This window comes from Macaca mulatta, chromosome 6 (assembly GCF_049350105.2).
Source record: "Macaca mulatta isolate MMU2019108-1 chromosome 6, T2T-MMU8v2.0, whole genome shotgun sequence".
Taxonomy (NCBI): Eukaryota; Metazoa; Chordata; class Mammalia; order Primates; family Cercopithecidae; genus Macaca; species Macaca mulatta.
This window is the reverse complement of record NC_133411.1, coordinates 66,535,046-66,554,122: the sequence shown is the minus strand read 5'-3', so window position 1 is coordinate 66,554,122 and position 19,077 is coordinate 66,535,046. Positions and strand designations below refer to the sequence as shown.

At 37.8% G+C, this 19,077-nt stretch overlaps 1 protein-coding gene across 2 annotated transcripts in view; it reads right to left on the bottom strand.

The window, feature by feature from the left end:
* RAB3C (RAB3C, member RAS oncogene family) overlaps positions 1–19,077 on the bottom strand; it is a 293,717-nt gene that overhangs the window by 133,184 nt on the left and 141,456 nt on the right. For both annotated transcript variants that reach the window (XM_015140007.3, NM_001265995.1), the window contains exon 3: positions 14,904–15,022. In XM_015140007.3, the coding sequence (XP_014995493.1) occupies positions 14,904–15,022 (119 nt within the window). The remainder of the gene's footprint in view (positions 1–14,903; positions 15,023–19,077) is intronic.

Below are 19,077 nucleotides of genomic sequence, written 5' to 3'. Positions count from 1 at the left end.
AGGACGTGAAGTTTCAGCGGTGACCTGGTATTTCTATACTTTCACTTCGAAGGAAGTGAAGTTTTCAGTGGTGACCTGGTATTTCTACACTTACTTAAGCCTATTTAGGACCTATCTCTCTAACAAATCATTCATTAATTTATTTCTTAAATCAAACCCTGCTGGGGGATCCAGACACAGAATCCTGCATTTTTAAAAAAGAAGTAGCCTTTATTTTCCCAAATCCATGGAGCCACTAGACTGCTGCCTTGGCCTCTACAACTCTATGCTCCTTAACAAACTGCAGATTTAAGCAAACTGATATCTGGCAAATTAGCCTAGTTAAGGACCATGATGACACACATTTTTACCACATGGACAAGTCTGAAGCACATCGTAAGCATCATCGCAGCTTCCAGTGTGATTGTTTATAGCCATCTAACATCCCTGTGATTTTTATAAAACACCCCAATTAATTAAGATAACCTCACTAGGTCTGCATTTTCTATGTAGTTTTGCTCACTCATTCCATGAATATTGAGCAGCCACTAAGTGCCAGGCTCTGTAGCAGGGACAACAGACAGAATAGTTTCCCCTTCCCATACACACAGTCCAGACATGGCAATAGCCAATTTCCAAAATTCGGGGTGTTCCAGGCTCAGAATGGGGAGTATCACATGAGGCCTCGGGGGGCGGAGGGTAATGCCTTTATCTTCCCACTTTAAGGTAAAGAATGAGCTGAACCTCCTATGCAAAGTAGAACGATGATTCTCTTCTCCCGATAAGAAATAAAATAAGTAGCCTCCAGGCATTCCCTTCCGCCAGAGGAGCAACTGTTTTTTAAATAGCCCTTTGGTGCCCAGTCTATTACTAAACCATATGAGTCACTTTTTAATATTACTGCTTGTGAGTTAACACAATCTTCCCAAATTAAAATTTTAGATGGGCCCTCAAAATTTTTAGGGTGTGGTTTTCCTGCAGGTTTGTATTGAAAGTATGGGGTATCTCCCATTTTTCCCCCTTTCATTTGTTTTAAAGGAGAAAGGGAGAGGCCAGAGACCAAATGTCCTCGTTCCTCTGTAGCTGATCTATCTGGAAGATAAGCAGCCCAGACTTGAGTTTCTAGATGGATACAACCAGGTGCATGTCCAAGGCACAGAGGTGGGTATTTATAACCCATGGTAACATTAAATGCAGTGCCTTCTTCTCCTGTTGAGCAGGGCAATGATCATCTGTAGCTCCAGGCATCCACACACTATTGTTAGTGCAGATTTCTGCAGGAGCATCCATCCAGGTGAGAGGTTGAATAAGTGGAGGAAAAGGCACATAAGCCCAGTAAGAATAATTTTGTGCAGCAGTTAAATCAATGTGAGAGGAAACTGGCGAGACAGAAAGTATAAGGAGGAGAATCATTAAATAAAACCTAGTGCAAGCGAGATTGAGTGCTGAAGGAGGAAGAGAACAGAGGGATGTTATTTTTAGGCTAATAGAAATGGTGAGATTTTTAGGTTTGTAAGGAGAAAAAGAAAGGTAATTAGAAGTGGGATTAGTTAGATGGGTCTCCATTGCCATCAGAGAGGAATGAATCACACCTATTGTGATTTGGGGTGCCTGCTTCTGAGGAGTTGGCACAGATCTCACCACATCTGAGGGCAGTCTCTGACACGGACATCTTTTCCCTGTAGTTTTCGTTGTCAGTATTTACCCGAAGCTTGAGTCTCCTGGTGGGCACCCAGACAGGGGATTGATGATCTCCTGGTGAAACACAAGCATATCCTCTTCCCCACGTTATAATTGTGCCAGGTTCCCAGGTGTTGGTTTGGGAGTTTTTCCATAACACTGGCTTGCCTTCGTTTGGAGAGATTTTTTTGCCTGTATAATGGCATTTGGCTACAGTTAGATCATTATCTTTAGGAACATTAAAAAAATTTAAAGTAAACAATGCCAAATGTAATTGGGAGTAGGGGGTAGTTAAATCATGTTTTCATTGTTCAGACTGGACAATTGGGTTTTTAAAGTGCAATTGACCCGTTCCACCACAGCCTGTCCCTGAGGACTGTAAGGATTCCAGTAATATGGGAAATTCCCCACTGTTGCATAATAAATCAAAAGTCTTACTAACATATCCACGGGCATTGTCTGTCTTTATTTGATATGGAAGCCCTATAACTGCAAAGCAAGAATACAGATTTTTTTTTAACATGGGCCGTGCCTTCCCCTGTTTGGCAAGTAGCCCAGGCAAAACCCGAGAAGGTATCTACAGAAACATGTACATATGACAGTCTGCCAAAGGAGCTAACATGAGTCACATCCATTTGCCATAAAGCATTAGGAGCTAGGCCTCTGGGATTAACGCTTTGTACTTCCTGATTTGGAAGTACAAAGACCTGACACTGAGGGCAGCTGTGAATAATAAGCTTAGCCTGTTTCCAGGTAAGGGCAAATTTATCTTTTAATCCAGCAGCATTGACATGAGTGGGATTATGGAACTCCTGAGCTTCTTGGGTTGTAAGAGACCAAACAATCGACTTTATGGTTACCGGCAGACATGGGTCCTGGTAAAGTGGTATGAGATCTAATATGTGTAATATAGAAAGGGTGTCTACGCTGGCGAACCGCCTGTTGTAACCTTGAAAATAATGAAGGCAATTCAGAATTATCAATATGTTTGCTAGTAGCAGTTTCTAGATTTTTAGTGGCATGTACAACATAAGCAGAATCAGAGACAACATTTAAAGGTTTGAGGAAATCCTGTAAGGCAGTAATCACAGCAATTAACTCTGCCTTTTGAGCAGAAGTATAAGAGGTAGAAATAAGCTTGTCTGTAGGACCTACATAACCAGCATCAGTGAACACTGTAACAGCCTCAGGGATGGGCTGATCTTTGGTTAATTGAGGGACCACCCAAGACGTCATTTTTATAAAATCAAACAATTTGTTCTTTGGATAATGATTGTCAATGATGCCAATGAAATCAGCCAAGCAAATTTGCCACACTATGGAATGTTGACAGGCAGTTTGAACTTTGAGCCGATTTAAAGAAACTACAAATAAATTCGGATCAAATCCAGAAATTTGAAGTATTCTACACTGAGCCTGTCCAATTAACATGGCTATTTGGTCCCGATAAACAGACAAAGTTTTTGACACAGAATGAGGAAGAAAACAACTCCACTAAATCATTATGTTGAACTATTGGTCCAGTAGGGGAGTGTAATGAAGCGAAAACCAGAAGCTGAAAAGTCTGAAACGGCTGTACTCTAGGTAACTGGGCGGTCTGGATTCTTTCCTCTCTGAATTCCAGTTCTAATAAAGCCTCAGGGGTCAAAGTCCTGGGACTGCAGAGATCAGAATCTCCCCACAGAGTAGAAAACAAGTTAGACAGTGCATAGGTCGGAATACCTAAAGTAGGTCTTAAATAATTAATGTTACCCCAAAGTTTTTGGAAGTCATTTAAAGTTTTCAAAGAATCTCTCCTAATTTGAACTTTTTGAGGTTGAATACGTTGTTTATCGACCACTATTCCTAAATATTGAACGGGAGTGCCTGTTGAATTGTATCCTGAGCGATGTGTAATCCAGTCTCTGTAAAACTGTGGCTCAAAATTTGATAACAGTCAATTAATTCTTTATCAGTGGGGGCAGCAATTAAAGTAGCATCAACATAATGAAGAATACAGGCCTGGGGAAATTGGGCTCGAACTGGTGAAAGCACTTGCCCAACATAAAGCTGGCAGATTGTCGGGCTATTCAGCTTTCCCTGAGGAAGTCCTTTCCATTGATAACGAGCTGCAGGCTCCTGATTATTGATAGATGGGACAGCAAAAGCAAATTTTTCACAATCCGATTTATGTAACGCAATATAAAAAAAATATTTAAGGTCAATAACTATGAAAGGCCAATTCTTAGGTATTAAAGCAGAGGCAGGCATGCCGGGTTAAATGGCCCCTATAGGTTTAATTACAGCATTAATGGCCCTTAAATTGGTTACCATCCACCACTTGCCTGATTTCTTTTTTACTAGAAACACAGGAGAATTCCAGGGGGAAAGAGAAGGTTCCACATTTCTAAGTTGTAACTGTTCAGAAACCAAGTGAGTTAAAGCCTCCAGTTTTTCTTTAGAGAGCAGCCACTGTGGAATCCAAACGGGTGTGTCAGATTTCCATTGTAAAGGCATAGGATCAGGAGGCGTGGCAGCGGCCGCCACTAAAAATGATAACCTAAACCTGCCCTGTTTTCTTTTATAGTAACTGGGAGGGGTTTAGTAATCCCTTCATGCTTTGTACTGAGTACTACATGTACTAGTACTACAGAGTAATAGTACTACAGAGATCAATCACCCCTCCCCCTACAGTGGAGGTGGACAAGCATTGTACTGAGACAGAAGGAAAGGCTGGGACCCATTTGGGTTGGCTGTAGGTAAGTATGTTTGTGCTGGGGGTTGCGTTGGGACTGCCTGAAGCGGAAACGCAATGTTGGTCTAAGTCTGAAGTGTCCCATTTGATGTCGGGGCCTGGGACTGGCCCCGCTCCCCATTTCCCTGGTGTGTGGCAGGGGGTTTCCATCTATATCATACTTAGAGCAGCAATTACTTGCCCAAAGTTTACTTTTGCAACAACGTGGGCAAACAGTAGCAGCAGCATTTGGCCATGTTTGTTGAGCCGGCTTGGCTGCTTTTAAGTTTTTAACAGTGCAATTTTTTCGATTATGACCAAGTTGGCCGCAATTATAGTAGGCTCTAAGAAAAGAATTAGTGGGACTAGTTTGGTTGGTGTCCTTCATGGCTCATGCCCACAGAATAGCTTTGTGGGTGTCTGATCCAACGCCTTCACAAGCTTTAATATATGAAGGCAACACCTCGTGATCAGGTAAATTTTGTCATTGGACAGAACACATGGCCATTTTACACTCATGGTTCACATTTTCAAAAGCTAACATACGAAGGAGAATACCTTGAGCACGCTCATCAGAGACAGATTTTTCAACAGCATCTTGTAATTTAGCTAAAAAATCAGGGTATAATTCAGAGTGACCTTGTTTAACCATGGTAAAAGAAACAGGAGCTTGGCCCAGAGCGCATAATTTATCCCAAGCTCTCATACACACCTTTGTTACTTGTTCTGTGGTAAGAGAATCAAAGTTTAATTGGGCATAAGTATCAGAGAAACTATCAGAGCCTGTGAGTTGGGCCTGAGTAACTAGAATGCCATTAATCCGATTTAGTTGAGCCTGCAAATGAGCCTCTTCTGACCACCAAGTACGAAACTATAAATGCCGAGATGGGGTCAGAACAGTTTTTGCCAAAAGGTCCCAGTCTAAAGGAAGTAAAGTGACCTCCATACCAAAAGTTTGTAATACCATTTTAACATAAGGAGAAGTAGGACCATACTGAGTGCAAGCATCCTTAAATTCTTTTAAAAAGGTAAGATTAACAGATACATAATGATGCATTTGTACCCCTTAGAAGTTAGGTGGGTCTAGCGTATCTGGATACATCCACGCATCTAATCCACGTGTTTATTTGGTTTGGCATAATAAGCGTTGCATTGAAGTTTCAAGAGTAGGCATCTGAGATGGAGTCGGCATAGAAGTGACAGGAAAAGCATGCGTAGATAAGGGAAACTGAGGGTGAGGGGGTCGGACCGGAATGAGAGTGTGAGAAAGGGGTATTGGGGGAGCAGAAGGAGCACAAGTATACTGGTGATTACTGGCGTTCATGTGTGAAGAAGGATACAAAGAAGCAGGCCGAGTGGATGGCAAAGTGACTGGCTGAAGAACCAAATGACAGGAGGGTGAGGGGCTGAAGTGGATGGGGGAGGGCCTGAATAATTATAGGTAAGTTGTAGTTTGGTTCTGGAGCCATTAGGTGATGCCCAGAGGCAAATGCTGCAAAGGTTTGAAGATGGAAGAATTAGCATATATATGGTCCCGGGCTGTGTGAGTCGGGCCAGGAGCTTCAAGTACCAGTTCTTCGTGAAAAGAAGATAAGTAGGGGGTAACGTTAAGCCAAAGTCACCAGAGTTAGACACTGAATTTTTAGCATCGTAAGGTGGGGGAGGAGTAGCTGAAGGGAGAGGCTGATCAGATAATGAGGGCTGTGTGGGAGAGGAAGATTGAGGAGGTATTAGGATGGCAAGTACCAAGGCCCAATCATCCTAAACAGTGACAAGAACAAAATTCCCTGTTGAGACCAGTTTCCAGAATGCTGTACCAACACGATCCAATACTTTTACATATAAGGTTCCTTTTTCAGGAAACCCAAGGCAGTACTTTTCCACCGCCCTGAATAGAGTGACCATATTTTCCATGGTTACTTGGACCATTCCCTGTTTTAACAGGTCTACATTTAAGGTTCCTTTTTCAGGAAACCAAGGAAAGAATTTTACCACTGCCCTGAATAGAGTGACCATATTTTCCATGGGTACTCGAATCATTCCCTGTTTCAACCAGAGTCTCATATAGAAGAGATAAGTATAATTTTCAGACTCTGTGTGACCCACAGTTAACCCGGACCATACACAGACTACTCACCAGTCATCAGGGAGTCGAACACGCGTTTCTGTGGACTGAACCGATGATGTTTCTCCACACCTACCAAAGGGAATCAGGTTCCCACATGCACTTAGAAAAAAAGAAAAACCACATGGGCACCAGATGTTGGGGGAACCCCACCTTCGATATTCAACATGGGTTCTTTTCTATTTCCCTAATTGTCAGCTGGTCTGAGAAATAAAGGGAAAGAGTGCAAAAGAGAAATTTTAAAGCTGGGTGTCCAGGGTAGACATCACGTGTCGGTGGGTTCCGTGATGTTCCCTGAGCCATAAAACCAGCAAAATTTTATTAGCGATTTTCAAAAGGGGAGGGAGTGTATGAATAGGGTGTGGGTCACAGAGATCACATGTTTCACAAGGTAATAAAATATCACAAAGCAAATGGAGGCAGGGCGAGATCACAGGACCACAGGACCACAGGACGGGGCGAAATTAAAATTGCTAATGAAGTTTTAGGTATGCATTGTCATTGATAACATCTTATCAGGAGACAGGGTTTGAGAGCAGACAACCGGTCTGACCAAAATTTATTAGGTGGGAATTTCTTCATCCTAATAACCCTGGGAGTGCTACGTGAGACCGGGGCTTATTTCATCCTTTTGTCTACAACTGTAAAAGACAGCTGTCCCTAAAGCGGCCATTTTAGAGGCCTCCCCTCAGGGACGCATTCTCTTTCTCAGGGATGTTCCTTGTTGAGAAAAAGCAATATTCCTATTTGTTTTTGAAAGAAGAGAAATATGGCTCTGTTCTGCCCAGTTCAACGGCAGTGAGAGTTGAAAGTTTTTTTTATCTCCCTTGTTCCCTGAACATTGCTGTTAATCCTATTCTTTCTTCAAGGTGCCCAGATTTCATATTGTTCAAACACACATGCTCTACAAACAATTTGTGCAGTTAACACAATCATCACAGGGTCCTGAGGCGACATATATCCTCCTTGGCTTAAAAGATGATGGGATTAAGAGATTAAAGACAGGCATAGGAAATCACAAGGGTATTGACTGGGGAGGTGATAAGTGTCCATGAAATCTTTGCAATTTACATTCAGAGACTGCAGTAAAGACAGGCGTCAGAAATTATAAAAGTATTAATTTGGAGAACTAATAAATGTCCATGAAATCTTCACAATTTATGTTCTTCTGCCATGGCTTCAGCCAGTCCCTCCGTTCAGGGTCCCCGACTTTCCACAACAAAACTGCAGATTTAAGCAAATAGATACCTGGCAAATTAGCCTAGTTAAGGACCATGATGACACATATTTTTACATGGACAAGTCTGAAGCACATCATAAGCATCATCGCAGCTTCCAGTATGATTGTTTATAGCCATCTAACATCCTTGTGATTTTTATAACACACTCCAATTAATTAAGATAACCTCACTAGGTCTGTTTTCTATGTAATTTTACTCACTCATTCCATGAATATTGAGCAGCCACTAAGTGCCAGGCACTAGAGTAGGCACTGGGATGTAAAAGTGGGGAAGATAAACAGACTCTTTATCTTTGAGGAAGTTGGAATCCAGCAGGAAAAAAGATAACCAAATAAGCAGTTTAAGACATTGTAAGATATACTGGGTAGTATTGTCTCTAGAGCTCACTACATAAGCAACTAAACTACTCCGGGATTAAGAAAAGCTTCTCAGAAGAAATGAGAATCTAGCTAAAATCTGAATGATGAGAATAAATTAGCTTGATCTGGGTGAAGGTTGGAGGAATATGGTTTGTTATGAAAGGCAGAGCCCAGGGGAAGAGAGACGCAGAGGTATGAGAAGTTCAAGGGACTGAAAGAAGTTCAGAAACTAGAAAGAATTGAGCAAATATATTAATATAAGGTCAGCATCCGGTTTCCAAAATATTGGATGGAATATAAGCACCTGAGGTCTTCCTCAGGGAGCATAATTTTACATATCAAACTGCCTATCCAGCTCCTATCAAAGGCATAAAGTAGAAAAGCGACATTTAGAGAAGATAGTCTAGGTAGCATGTAATCCATTCATACCCTTGAGTGGTTACCATTCAGTTCTTGGATCATTTGAGACCACAAGAACTCTACGTGCTTGGATTATATTTGCCCAGCCACTCACAGAGGCCTTCACTGAAGGTGCTCGAATATTCTGTCTTCTTCAAGATATTAAAAAACAAGTCTCACAGCCTTTTTAGTACTAGTTATAAAAGCTATTGTTAACATAAACCCAAAGTGCCCCAAATAAAAAGCATTTCCATCCAAATTCAACAAAAACTTTTTTGAAGTTTCTTATTGCCCTGTAAGATTGATATGTTTTTTTTCTCCTTTCCTATAATGAAAGCTATATAATAGATCATGTTTAATAAATAAAATATATAAAAAATATTTTTTGGTCTTGGTTATTACCTTGGTTTACAGCAATCTCATAACCAAATTGTATTTCAAGCACAATAACCGTTTTGATCCTTTGGATTTTCATAAGCTTTGAAATTCTCTATAAGACACCTTTTATGCAGCCCCTCAGATCTTCCCAGACTCACCTGTCTCAAGGGCTCTTGGCCACTTGTTCATTCCTTCTGCTAACCACTTCTGCAAGGGCTCTTCTGGACTATCACCTGTGTTATGACACTGGCACAGCCCAAAGCAGCTCATCTCAGGCCAAGGCCACAGACCCCTTGCCTCCCACAGTGAAGTTTCCCTGCTGCTACTGAGCCATGAGTCACCCATACATGTGTAACTGGGAAGTGTGGAAGAGTTAAAGTCCCAGAAGTGAACATTGGACCAATAGAAGAGAAGAGCTAATGGGTCAGTTCTTCCTTCCTTCTACCAGATAGTCTGTCCTGAGATGCATTATTCATAAGGCACCTCTGAAGGTGTTCCTGTGAGATCAATGGTCAGTTATACTTGCTACCAAGTAGAGATCAGTTTTCAAATCCCAACCCCCTCCATGTTTGTTTTCTCTCTTCCCTGATGCTCCCTTTCTCCTCACTCTTGCTTCCAGGCACCATATGTCCCAATAACCTATTAGCACATAAAGCTTTTTCTTCTCTGTTTCAAGAGAATGACAGCTACAACCATCATCCTGATTCTTGAGAGTTACTCTCTACTCATATTTTACTAACCACAGTGTATGCATTTTTTTGTGTTGAGTTTCTCACATTCTTTTTGAAAATTTATAGATTCTTTTTTTTTAATTTTTATTTTTTTATTATTTTTTTATTTTATTATTATTATTTTTTTATTTATTTTGAAAATTTATAGATTCTAAATAAATTCTAAATAGGCTCACAGTCAGCTTAATTTTGTATTAATTTTACAGAACTGGGGAATTTGGCCAAAGAGGGTAATTTAACTCCTTAAATAAAATTCCACTGGAAAATTCAAAGCACAGTCTAATGTGTTTTCAAAAAAGAGATAGCTTCCATTTCCTCAAAATAATCTGTTAGCTTGCTGCTTGCTACTCTCCCTAAATCTCCATGCTTGCTGATATGGTTTGGTTGTGTCTCCACCCAAATCTCACCTTGCATTGTAATAATTCCCAGGTGTCATGGGAGGAACCTGGTGGCAGGTAACTGAATGATGGGGCGGGTTTTTTCCCATGCTGTTCTTGTGATACTAAGTCTCACGAGATCTGATGGTTTTATAAAGGGCAGTTCCCCTGAACATGCTCTCTTTCTGCTGCCATGTAAGATGTGTTTTTGCTCTTCCTTCACCTTCTGCCATGACTGTGAGGCCTCCCCGGCCATGTGGAACTGTGAGTCAATTAAACCTCTTTCCTTTATAAATTACCCAGTCTTGACTGTCTTTATTATCAGCTTGAAAACAGATTAATACACTTGTCTTCTCCTTAACAGACCAGAATTTGTGTGTAATAATTTTTTTTTTTTTTTTTTTAAAGGGAACTTTAATTCTTCCTATATAGTAAGATAGTTTTAGGATTCTGGAGAAATCACAGTCAGCAAGCTTTTTATTTCTTTCTGAATAATCAAAGTGCATTTTGTTGGGAAGAGTAGCTGAAACTTTAGCTGCAGTTCAGCTTTAATTAATTTTTCTTTTTGCTAGATATGTTTTTCTGTATTTTTTAATACACTTAAGATCAGCACTTGGAGACCAGTAATTTAAAGAATGTGTTTCTTCTTGCTTATTTCTTTCAGAATACCTTATTTCTTGTTGTAGAAGGCCATCACTGAATATCAGCAAGCTTCCTCACCCACAACCACCATTCAATTATACTGTACATGTAAAGCAAGTTTTAGTAGCTGCACTGGAATGGTTTTCCCCAAAGGGCTTTTTTCGTTTATTATACAATTCTGTTCTTATTCCTTAAACATTTCTTAAGATTTCTGATTTTTTTTTCTTTTGAAATTAATAATAATTCTTAAAATATCCATTTTGTGCTAGTTATTTGTCAAACAGGAAATACAGATAAATAAGATAGTCTTTCCCTACAAATAGTTTCTAATCTAGTAGGAACCTAAGACAAGTATACACTTAAGAAAAACAAAAAGTTAAATATAATTGGTGCCATAGTGGCAATACACATACAATCTTAAATCTATTGTTGAGAGGAAGAATAGAACCATTAATTCCTGGCTAGGTCAGTTTGAAGTAATTTCTATATTTTTTGCTGGGAAATCAGGATGTAATTCTGTTTATTACTTTAGATCATCCGTTCAAAATATATATTGGATTAATATAGTATATGCATATGTGTGTGTATATATATAATATAAATATATAAATATAAAATACAATATTTTGTGTGTGTATATATGTACATACACACAATGTATATTACATAACATATATTGTGTGTATGTGTATGTATATTATATATAAAACATATATGATATATAATGTATATTTTATTATATATAATAAAATATTATAAAATGGAAGGACATTCTGACATGCTACAATATGGATGAAACTTGAGGACAGTATGTTAAGTAAAATAAGCCAGTCACTAAAAGACAAATACTGCATGATTCCACTTATAAGAGCTACTTAAAGTAGTTAAAATCACAGAGACAGAAAGCAGGGTGGTGTTTGCTGAGGGGTGCAGGGAGAGAGTGATGGGGAGTTACCGTTTAAATATAAGTTTTGCAAGATGATAAGAATTCTGGAGATGGATGGTGGTGATGGTTGAATGTATTTAATACTACTGAACTATATACAGGAAAAATGGTTAAGACAGTAAATTTTACGTTATATTTTACCATGATAAAGAAATGAGAAAAAATAAGAGTGTATATATTGTATTGTATTGTATTGTATTGTATTGTATTGTATTGTATTGTATTGTATTGTATTGTATTGTATTCTATAATGGGGAAAATGATTAATGAAAACATAATGAAATAATAGCAGAGTCTGCTAGGTCTTCTGTGATCTTCAGAAAGTGCTAGGGTAGTGTGGGTGCAGAGATGAGGGTGTGGCTAGTATTGTCCACTGTGAATAAAGGTGGAAGGGGGTAGGAAAAGGGGCAGAGATACCTTTTAAAGCTTTGTAAAAGAGATAGCCTTGAAAAGTAAATAGACTTTTTAAAGATAACAGAGAAAGTATTTCAGGCAGAGAAACAGAGGTAGTAAAAGGATGGAGTTTAGGTAAACAGAAAATTTCTGTTTAGATGAAACATAGAGCAAATGGAAGAGAGTGGTAGGAGATGATGTCAGTGAAATAGATACTTGGAGGTTTCACTGTCCACTATGTTAGCGAGTTTAGATTTCATTATAAATCAATGGTCTTAGCCAGAAATGAGCTTCAGAATCACTTGTGCAGCCTTGAAAAATTCATATGCCCATGTATCTCATGGGAGATATGGTTTAGTAGATCCAGAGTGGAGCCTGGGCTTGTATATGTTGTCAAAGCTCTACAGGTGATTAACATGTGCTCTCAGAATCACTACTGTACATAATAAGATATTACTGGAAGTTTTATTTTTAATGCCTGAGATGTACTAAGGTTCACTTATGTAGCTCTGATGGTAATCAGATGGATGACCTGGAGAGGGTGGAACCTGAGATAAGGAGACAAGATAAAAGACTCCTAAATGAATGGTTTGGATTAAGACATTGGCAATAGGAAGAAAAAGAGCAATAGATTGGAGAGGCATTTAGAAAGTCAAAATGATTGAACTTGGTGGTCAATGAGATTCTATTCGTAAAACAGGAAGAAATAAAAGACAGTGCTCATATTTCTACATCAGATAACTGGGTGATGGTGGATCTATTAACTGAGATAGTAAATGCTGGCATAGGTACTAAATGCTATGTCTGACAGATTGGCTGTCAAAGAGTTAGGTGCTCAATGAGTGCTTGTTGAATGAATTTAAAAACCCTAATAAGTCAAGTGATCATATAATTTTGGATGAAAAAAGGGTTTGTTTCTAGAAGGGGCTTTTGTTGGTTTTTGACAAATCTATATGCCTTGGGGCAGATGGAGTAGCAGATTGAGGAAAGAGACATGCAAAGCAGAGAATAAAAGGATAGAAGAAAAGAAGCACAAATGTTGGAAAGTTTAAGCTGGGCTCCAGGAACAATGAATGGTTTTGTTTGCTTCTAGAATAGTAAGAGATGAAGCCATGAAGATATAGTGGCACCAATATGTATGTCTGAAAGTCAGGCTGAGGAAGTTTTAATTAATTCAGCAGGCATTGATGAGGCAGGACTTTTGGGCAGAGGTCTTCCATGTTTTTAAGATCTTGTTCTTTTGGAAAACTTAAAAGAGCACTTCTGACCTGGGACTCCTGGATCTCAACATTTTCAGACAGAAAGTAGTCAAGGTTAAAATTACCATATTATATAGCAATATGTGTTTCATGCTATATGTGACAATTAACTAGATGTCATAACACTCTTAATTGAACCAACGTTTTTGTCACTAACTTGAATGCTACTTTTATCATAAACTATATCCTCATATAGATTTGTGCTTATCTCTGGATTTTCTATTTCATATCATTTTGTACAAAATCTGCTGTATTTAATTGAGATTGCCTTGAGTTTATAAATTAATTTGAGAAAAACTGGCATTTTTACAATGTTCAGTTTACTAAAAAGAATAGTTATTTAAGCTTTCTTAAAAATAATATAAAAACAATAGTTATTTAAGCTTTCTTCTGTATTCCTCAGTGAAAGATAATTATTTTTTCATATACATCTTAAACTTGTCTTTTTAATTTATAACCCTGTATTTCTCTTTTGAATTGCTATCGCCAATAGTATTATTTCTTGCATTGTAACTGTGTGTGTGTGTGTGTGTGTGTAAATAAGAAGTCTTCCTAGATGAACAATTAAAATAGAAAAAAAAAAAAGCAAATGGAAATATTTTTAATAGCATCTGACCCTCATTGAACTGATATATATATATGTAAAAAACATTTTGGATAATATTATCATAGAAAACAAACAAAAAAAGAATTTTTTGCCTACGTATTGTCAAAGTTTTCCTTACATAAGATAGTCTGTGATTATATTTACAGTTATAGTGTGGTATTTCTTCAGTCAGTCCTAGTCATCACCAGTGGGAGCTCCATTTTGGGAGCTCCATTTCCCTCCTAATGTCACACAAAGCCCTACATAGATTCTTGCTCTTTCCACAGACAAACTGCCCTCTTTAGCCCTGTGCTTGAGCTCATAACCCTTCTCCTTGGCTTTTCAGTGTCTCCTCTCAAGGTGCTGGTAGGACAGAATGCAGGATACTGTAGCCATAGGAATAAACCCTCACTGTAAACACTCATCAGGGTCAGAAGTATTTTCAGATAGTTTGATGCAGCTATGAGTCAGAAATGGTTTTGGTTTTATCTTATCCTTTATCTCAGTCCTTCAAAATTTTTCAATTTGAATAACTTGTTTAACAAATCTTTTGGATGAGGGGTCCATAAACTTCTTTCATAAATGGCCAGATCGGAAATATTTTAGGCATTACCAGCAATATGGTTTCTGTTGCAACTACTTAACTCTGCTGTGGTGGTGTTAAGGCAGTCAAAGACAACAATCAACTTTTATTCCAATAAAAGTTGATTTACTAAACAAGCAGTGGGCCAGATTTGGCCCATGAGCCATAGTTTCTCGATCCCTATTTTAGATCAGTAAACTTCCAAACTATTCATTATTTATATTTTAAAAAATCAAAAGCAATGCACTAGTTTCCACGGAAGCAATGATGACAAAATGCAAAGCACTGGAAATGAACAAACTGCAGAAAAATCATCAGAATGACTTATTATCAATCCCTAAATAATGCTTCTGTGCATAAACAGCATTTGTTTTTAAATGAAGCACAAGTGGGATTGTAGTATAATGTAAACACATACATTACATTGCGGTATGGTCACTGCTTTGGGGAGAAAGAAGGAGTTGACTGGAGAACCATTATTATCAGCAATAAGAGTATTTGCTCTAACTTACCAATCTTGTACTGCATTGAAGGATTCTTCATTTGTAATGTCATACATTAAAATAAAGCCCATGGCTCCACGATAATAAGCTGTGGTGATAGTCCTGTATCTTTCCTGGCCTGCTGTGTCCTAAAGTATAAAAAAAAAGATAATCTTCAGAAATGAGGCAATACATTTTTGGGAAATGATTAATAATTCCAAAAAGAGTCACAATAGAGTCTAAAGTGTACTCATTGTGTATAGCTATCTTTTTTAGTCTTGTTTCCCCTAATGATTTTTCAAAATGATTTTTTTACTGATACATAATAGATGTAGATATTTTCAGGGTACATGTAATAATTTAATATATTTATATAATTTTTAAAGATCAAATCAGTATAATTAGATATACAACACTTTAAATATTTGTATTTTCTTTATGCAGAAACATTCAAATTATTCACTCCTAGCTACTTTAAAACATACAATCGATTATTGTAAATTATAATCACCCTACTGATTTATCAAACACTATATCTTATTTCTTCTACCAAACTCTATATTTGTACTTCAAATGATCAAATCTAAAAAGTATTAGTGTTCAAAAGAGTTGAGCAGGAGCAAGGGATAGAAAGCTTATTTAAAGAAATAATAAGAGAAAACTTTCCAAAGCTTGAGACAGAGATAAATAACCAGATGTAGTAAGGTCAGGGAATACCAAACAGATTTGACCCAAATAAGACTCCCCCAAGGCATGTAATAGTCAAACTCTCAAAGGTGAAGGACAAATGGAGAATCCTAAAAGCAGCAAGTACAAAGAAGCAAATAACATATAAAGGAGCTCCAATTTGTCTGACCACAGGTTTCTCAATGAAAACCATAAAGGCCAGGAGAGAGTGGGACTGCATTTTCAAAGTGCTGAAAAAACCTGCCATCCAAGAATACTGTACCCAGCAAAAATATCCTTTATCTATGAAGGAGATAAAGTCTTTCTCAGGCAAACAAAAACTGAGAAAATTCACCACTACCACACTCATCTACAAATGTTAAAGAGAGTTCTTCAGTTTGAAAAATCACTCCATTAATATGCAAAAAGAAGACACTTGAAGGTATAAAACCCACTGGTAAAATTAAGTGCATAGACAAACCAACAATACTCTATAATTGTGGTAGCAATCCCCTCATAACTCTAGTATGAAGCCCAAAAGACAAATCTATCAAAACAACAATAGTTACAACAATCTGTTAAGATATAAGCAATATAAATATATGTAAATTGTAATAACAAAAAGTCAGAATGTGGGATGATGGAGTTAAAGTGCAGAGAGTTTTTTTTTTATGTTTTTCTTTGTGATCTAGGATAAGCTGCTACCTCTTTTAAACCACTTTTATGTCCTAATGATTTTTATATGGCAGTTCTGCAATATTCTGAAAAACTCTTTTTTTTGGTAAAGAACCCACTGAAAGTACCTTCGACATTTGTTTACTTCCATTAAGCGGCATCTGACTATAGAAAACAAACAAATAAAAAGATCATATTTATTTACAATCTGAGCTTTTTATTGTAGTTTAAGATCAGAGGAATATATTAGCTCCACCACTATGCATTTGTCTATCTACTAAGTACAAGCCACTGTGGGGAAAAAAGGAAGTTTATAAAAAGGTCCCTGCTTTTAAGAAGCTTGCAATTCAGTCTTGGTTTATTCAATTTTAAAATGGGAATAAAAATACCTGCTTTGTATGTATGTTTGAGTCAGACAGATCCGGATTTGAGGGCCTTCTCTCCCATTAGATAGCTGAGGAATGTGGCCAAGTTACTGAACCTCTGTAAACCAAATCCTTCTAACATTTAGCATGCTTGTTAGGGTTCCATGAAGTAATTCATGTAAAGTGCTTCCCACAGAGAGCAGCACACAAACATTGGTCAATAAATGGCAAGTACTAGCTTTTATTCCTTAGATGCAGGACAGCAAGGTTAATACAAGATAAAGATAGCAGCTTACATGTACAGAAGTTTGACACTTGCAAAAGAGATGGCATATAACAGTTAAATTTGGGAATCAGAGGCAGATACATCACCAAAATGGACCTGTATATATCACATATACCTTATAGTGTAACTAGAGTAAATGTTCCTCAATTCAAACTTCCTCCTCAGGACCTGGGGCATCACTTATAATTCAAATGTTCTTCAGTTTCTCTCTTTGCCACTTTCCCTGGAGATAGGCGTCTAACTTCTCTTTCCTAGTTCTCTTTAGACGCTTAGCACTTTGGACAGAAATACGATATTCTTTCTGACGTCAATCTGGACTCTCTTATCCCAGAGAGGCCTCCTTTGGATGCAGAGTGCATCCCAGCTACCCCTAAGATTTAACAGGCTTTGGAGGCAAAACTAATGTGTTGCACACAGGAACAGCTTCCTTTACCATCAAAATGAAATTAATGTCTCATAAGGTCACTATTGGGAAGGACTCATGTTGAATTTGCTGTTCTTCACCCTTAGGTACGTACCTGCTTAGATGCTTACACCCCACCATGAACAGCAGTGTGAAACTAAAGATTGCCTACAACTCTTTCCCAATTTGTGTTATATCCTATTTGACTCCTGAAAGTTTAGAGAAGAATGATCAAAGGAGGCTGGGAATCAGTGAATGATTCTGGAAGAATGTAGGATATAAAATGGAACTGAAAATTATCTAAGAGTATGAATTTTTATGAAGCCAACAATTCTACTCTTGGAGCAGGGGTAAGGCCGACCTGACTAGAAGGTATTTATTTGGTAATTTTACAGAAAATAAAGTTTCAAAAGTAGGATGAAAACAGATTATAGTACTCAAAATAGCAGAAATAATGTAAAACAGGTGAGGAAGATCTTTCAGAACATACTATCAATGGCAGAAAACAAAAAAAGAAAGTAGATTTCACCACATGAAAATCTGTCAATCCCTTGAATATAAAAAAAGTAAAATTAAAATGATAGAACATCAAATGATAAACTGGGAAGTATATTTGCCTTAGACCAGAGAGATCAAAGGTTAATATATTTAATATGTAAAATGGTACCAAGACATCACTAAAAATGTTAAATATTCTTTTTTTTTTTTTTTTGAGACGGAGTCTCACTCTGTCGCCCAGGCTGGAGTGCAGTGGCGCCATCTCCGCTCACTGCAAGCTCCGCCTCCCGGGTTCACGCCATTCTCCTGCCTCAGCCTCTCGAATAGCTGGGACTACAGGCGCCGCAACCATGCCCGGCTAATTTTTTGTGTTTTCGGTAGAGACGGGGTTTCACCGTGTTAGCCAGGATGGTCTCGATCTCCTGACCTCGTGATCCTAATAGTAAAAATTATTTATGAAAAGGCATATAAATGACGAATGAATTTATAAAAAGAATCGAATCCCAGCCATAATAATAAAAATGCAATGCTGCATAATTGCATGACTATATGATAGAAATTACTTGGCCACTATTTGAATATTTTACTGTACTTTGCTTACTATTTTATAAATATTTTAAAATAAAAATGTAGATGCTAGGGATAAACATAGATGTTGTAAAGTGTAGCTCATTGGGACAAATATACAAATTAGGCTGAAAGAAGCAAATCTTGAACTTATTTGGATATTCTTATATATTCATTGGATTTAATTCAGTTAGCAGTATATCCAACTGTGAAACAAAGAAGAAAATTAGATAGCATGGATAAAATACCAGAATCAAACTTCAAGACTGTTTAAAACGCAAAGAATGAGCAAAGCTTTTGTGACATGTGTAAGATTTCTGGGGGAGCATAACTAGTTATAACTAGTCTATTTTAAAAATTTTCCATATTTGGCTTGGGTTCATATTTTCCGGAACATATTATCTATAAATGTAATTTACCGTTTTTATTTTGGCTATTTTAAAGTAACTTTAAACGGCTTTCTTTTTCTCTTGGTCATACTTTTTTTTTTGGCATTGATTACAAAGCATTCTTACAGGTTGGAACCCCACGCCTGCTGCCTTCTCTGCACTGCAATAGACAGCTTCCCCCTAATTTCTCAGTAGGGGAAAACAACCTGTATACCAAGACACTGCTAAAAGGTGATGCAGACCTTTTCTGTCAAGCATGTTTTCAGCACAGACACTGAGTAATGTTGTGTTGGAAAACTGACTTTATGTCTCTCTTCCTTCTTGACCTCTTCCAGTGATGCTGTCCCCTTTTCGT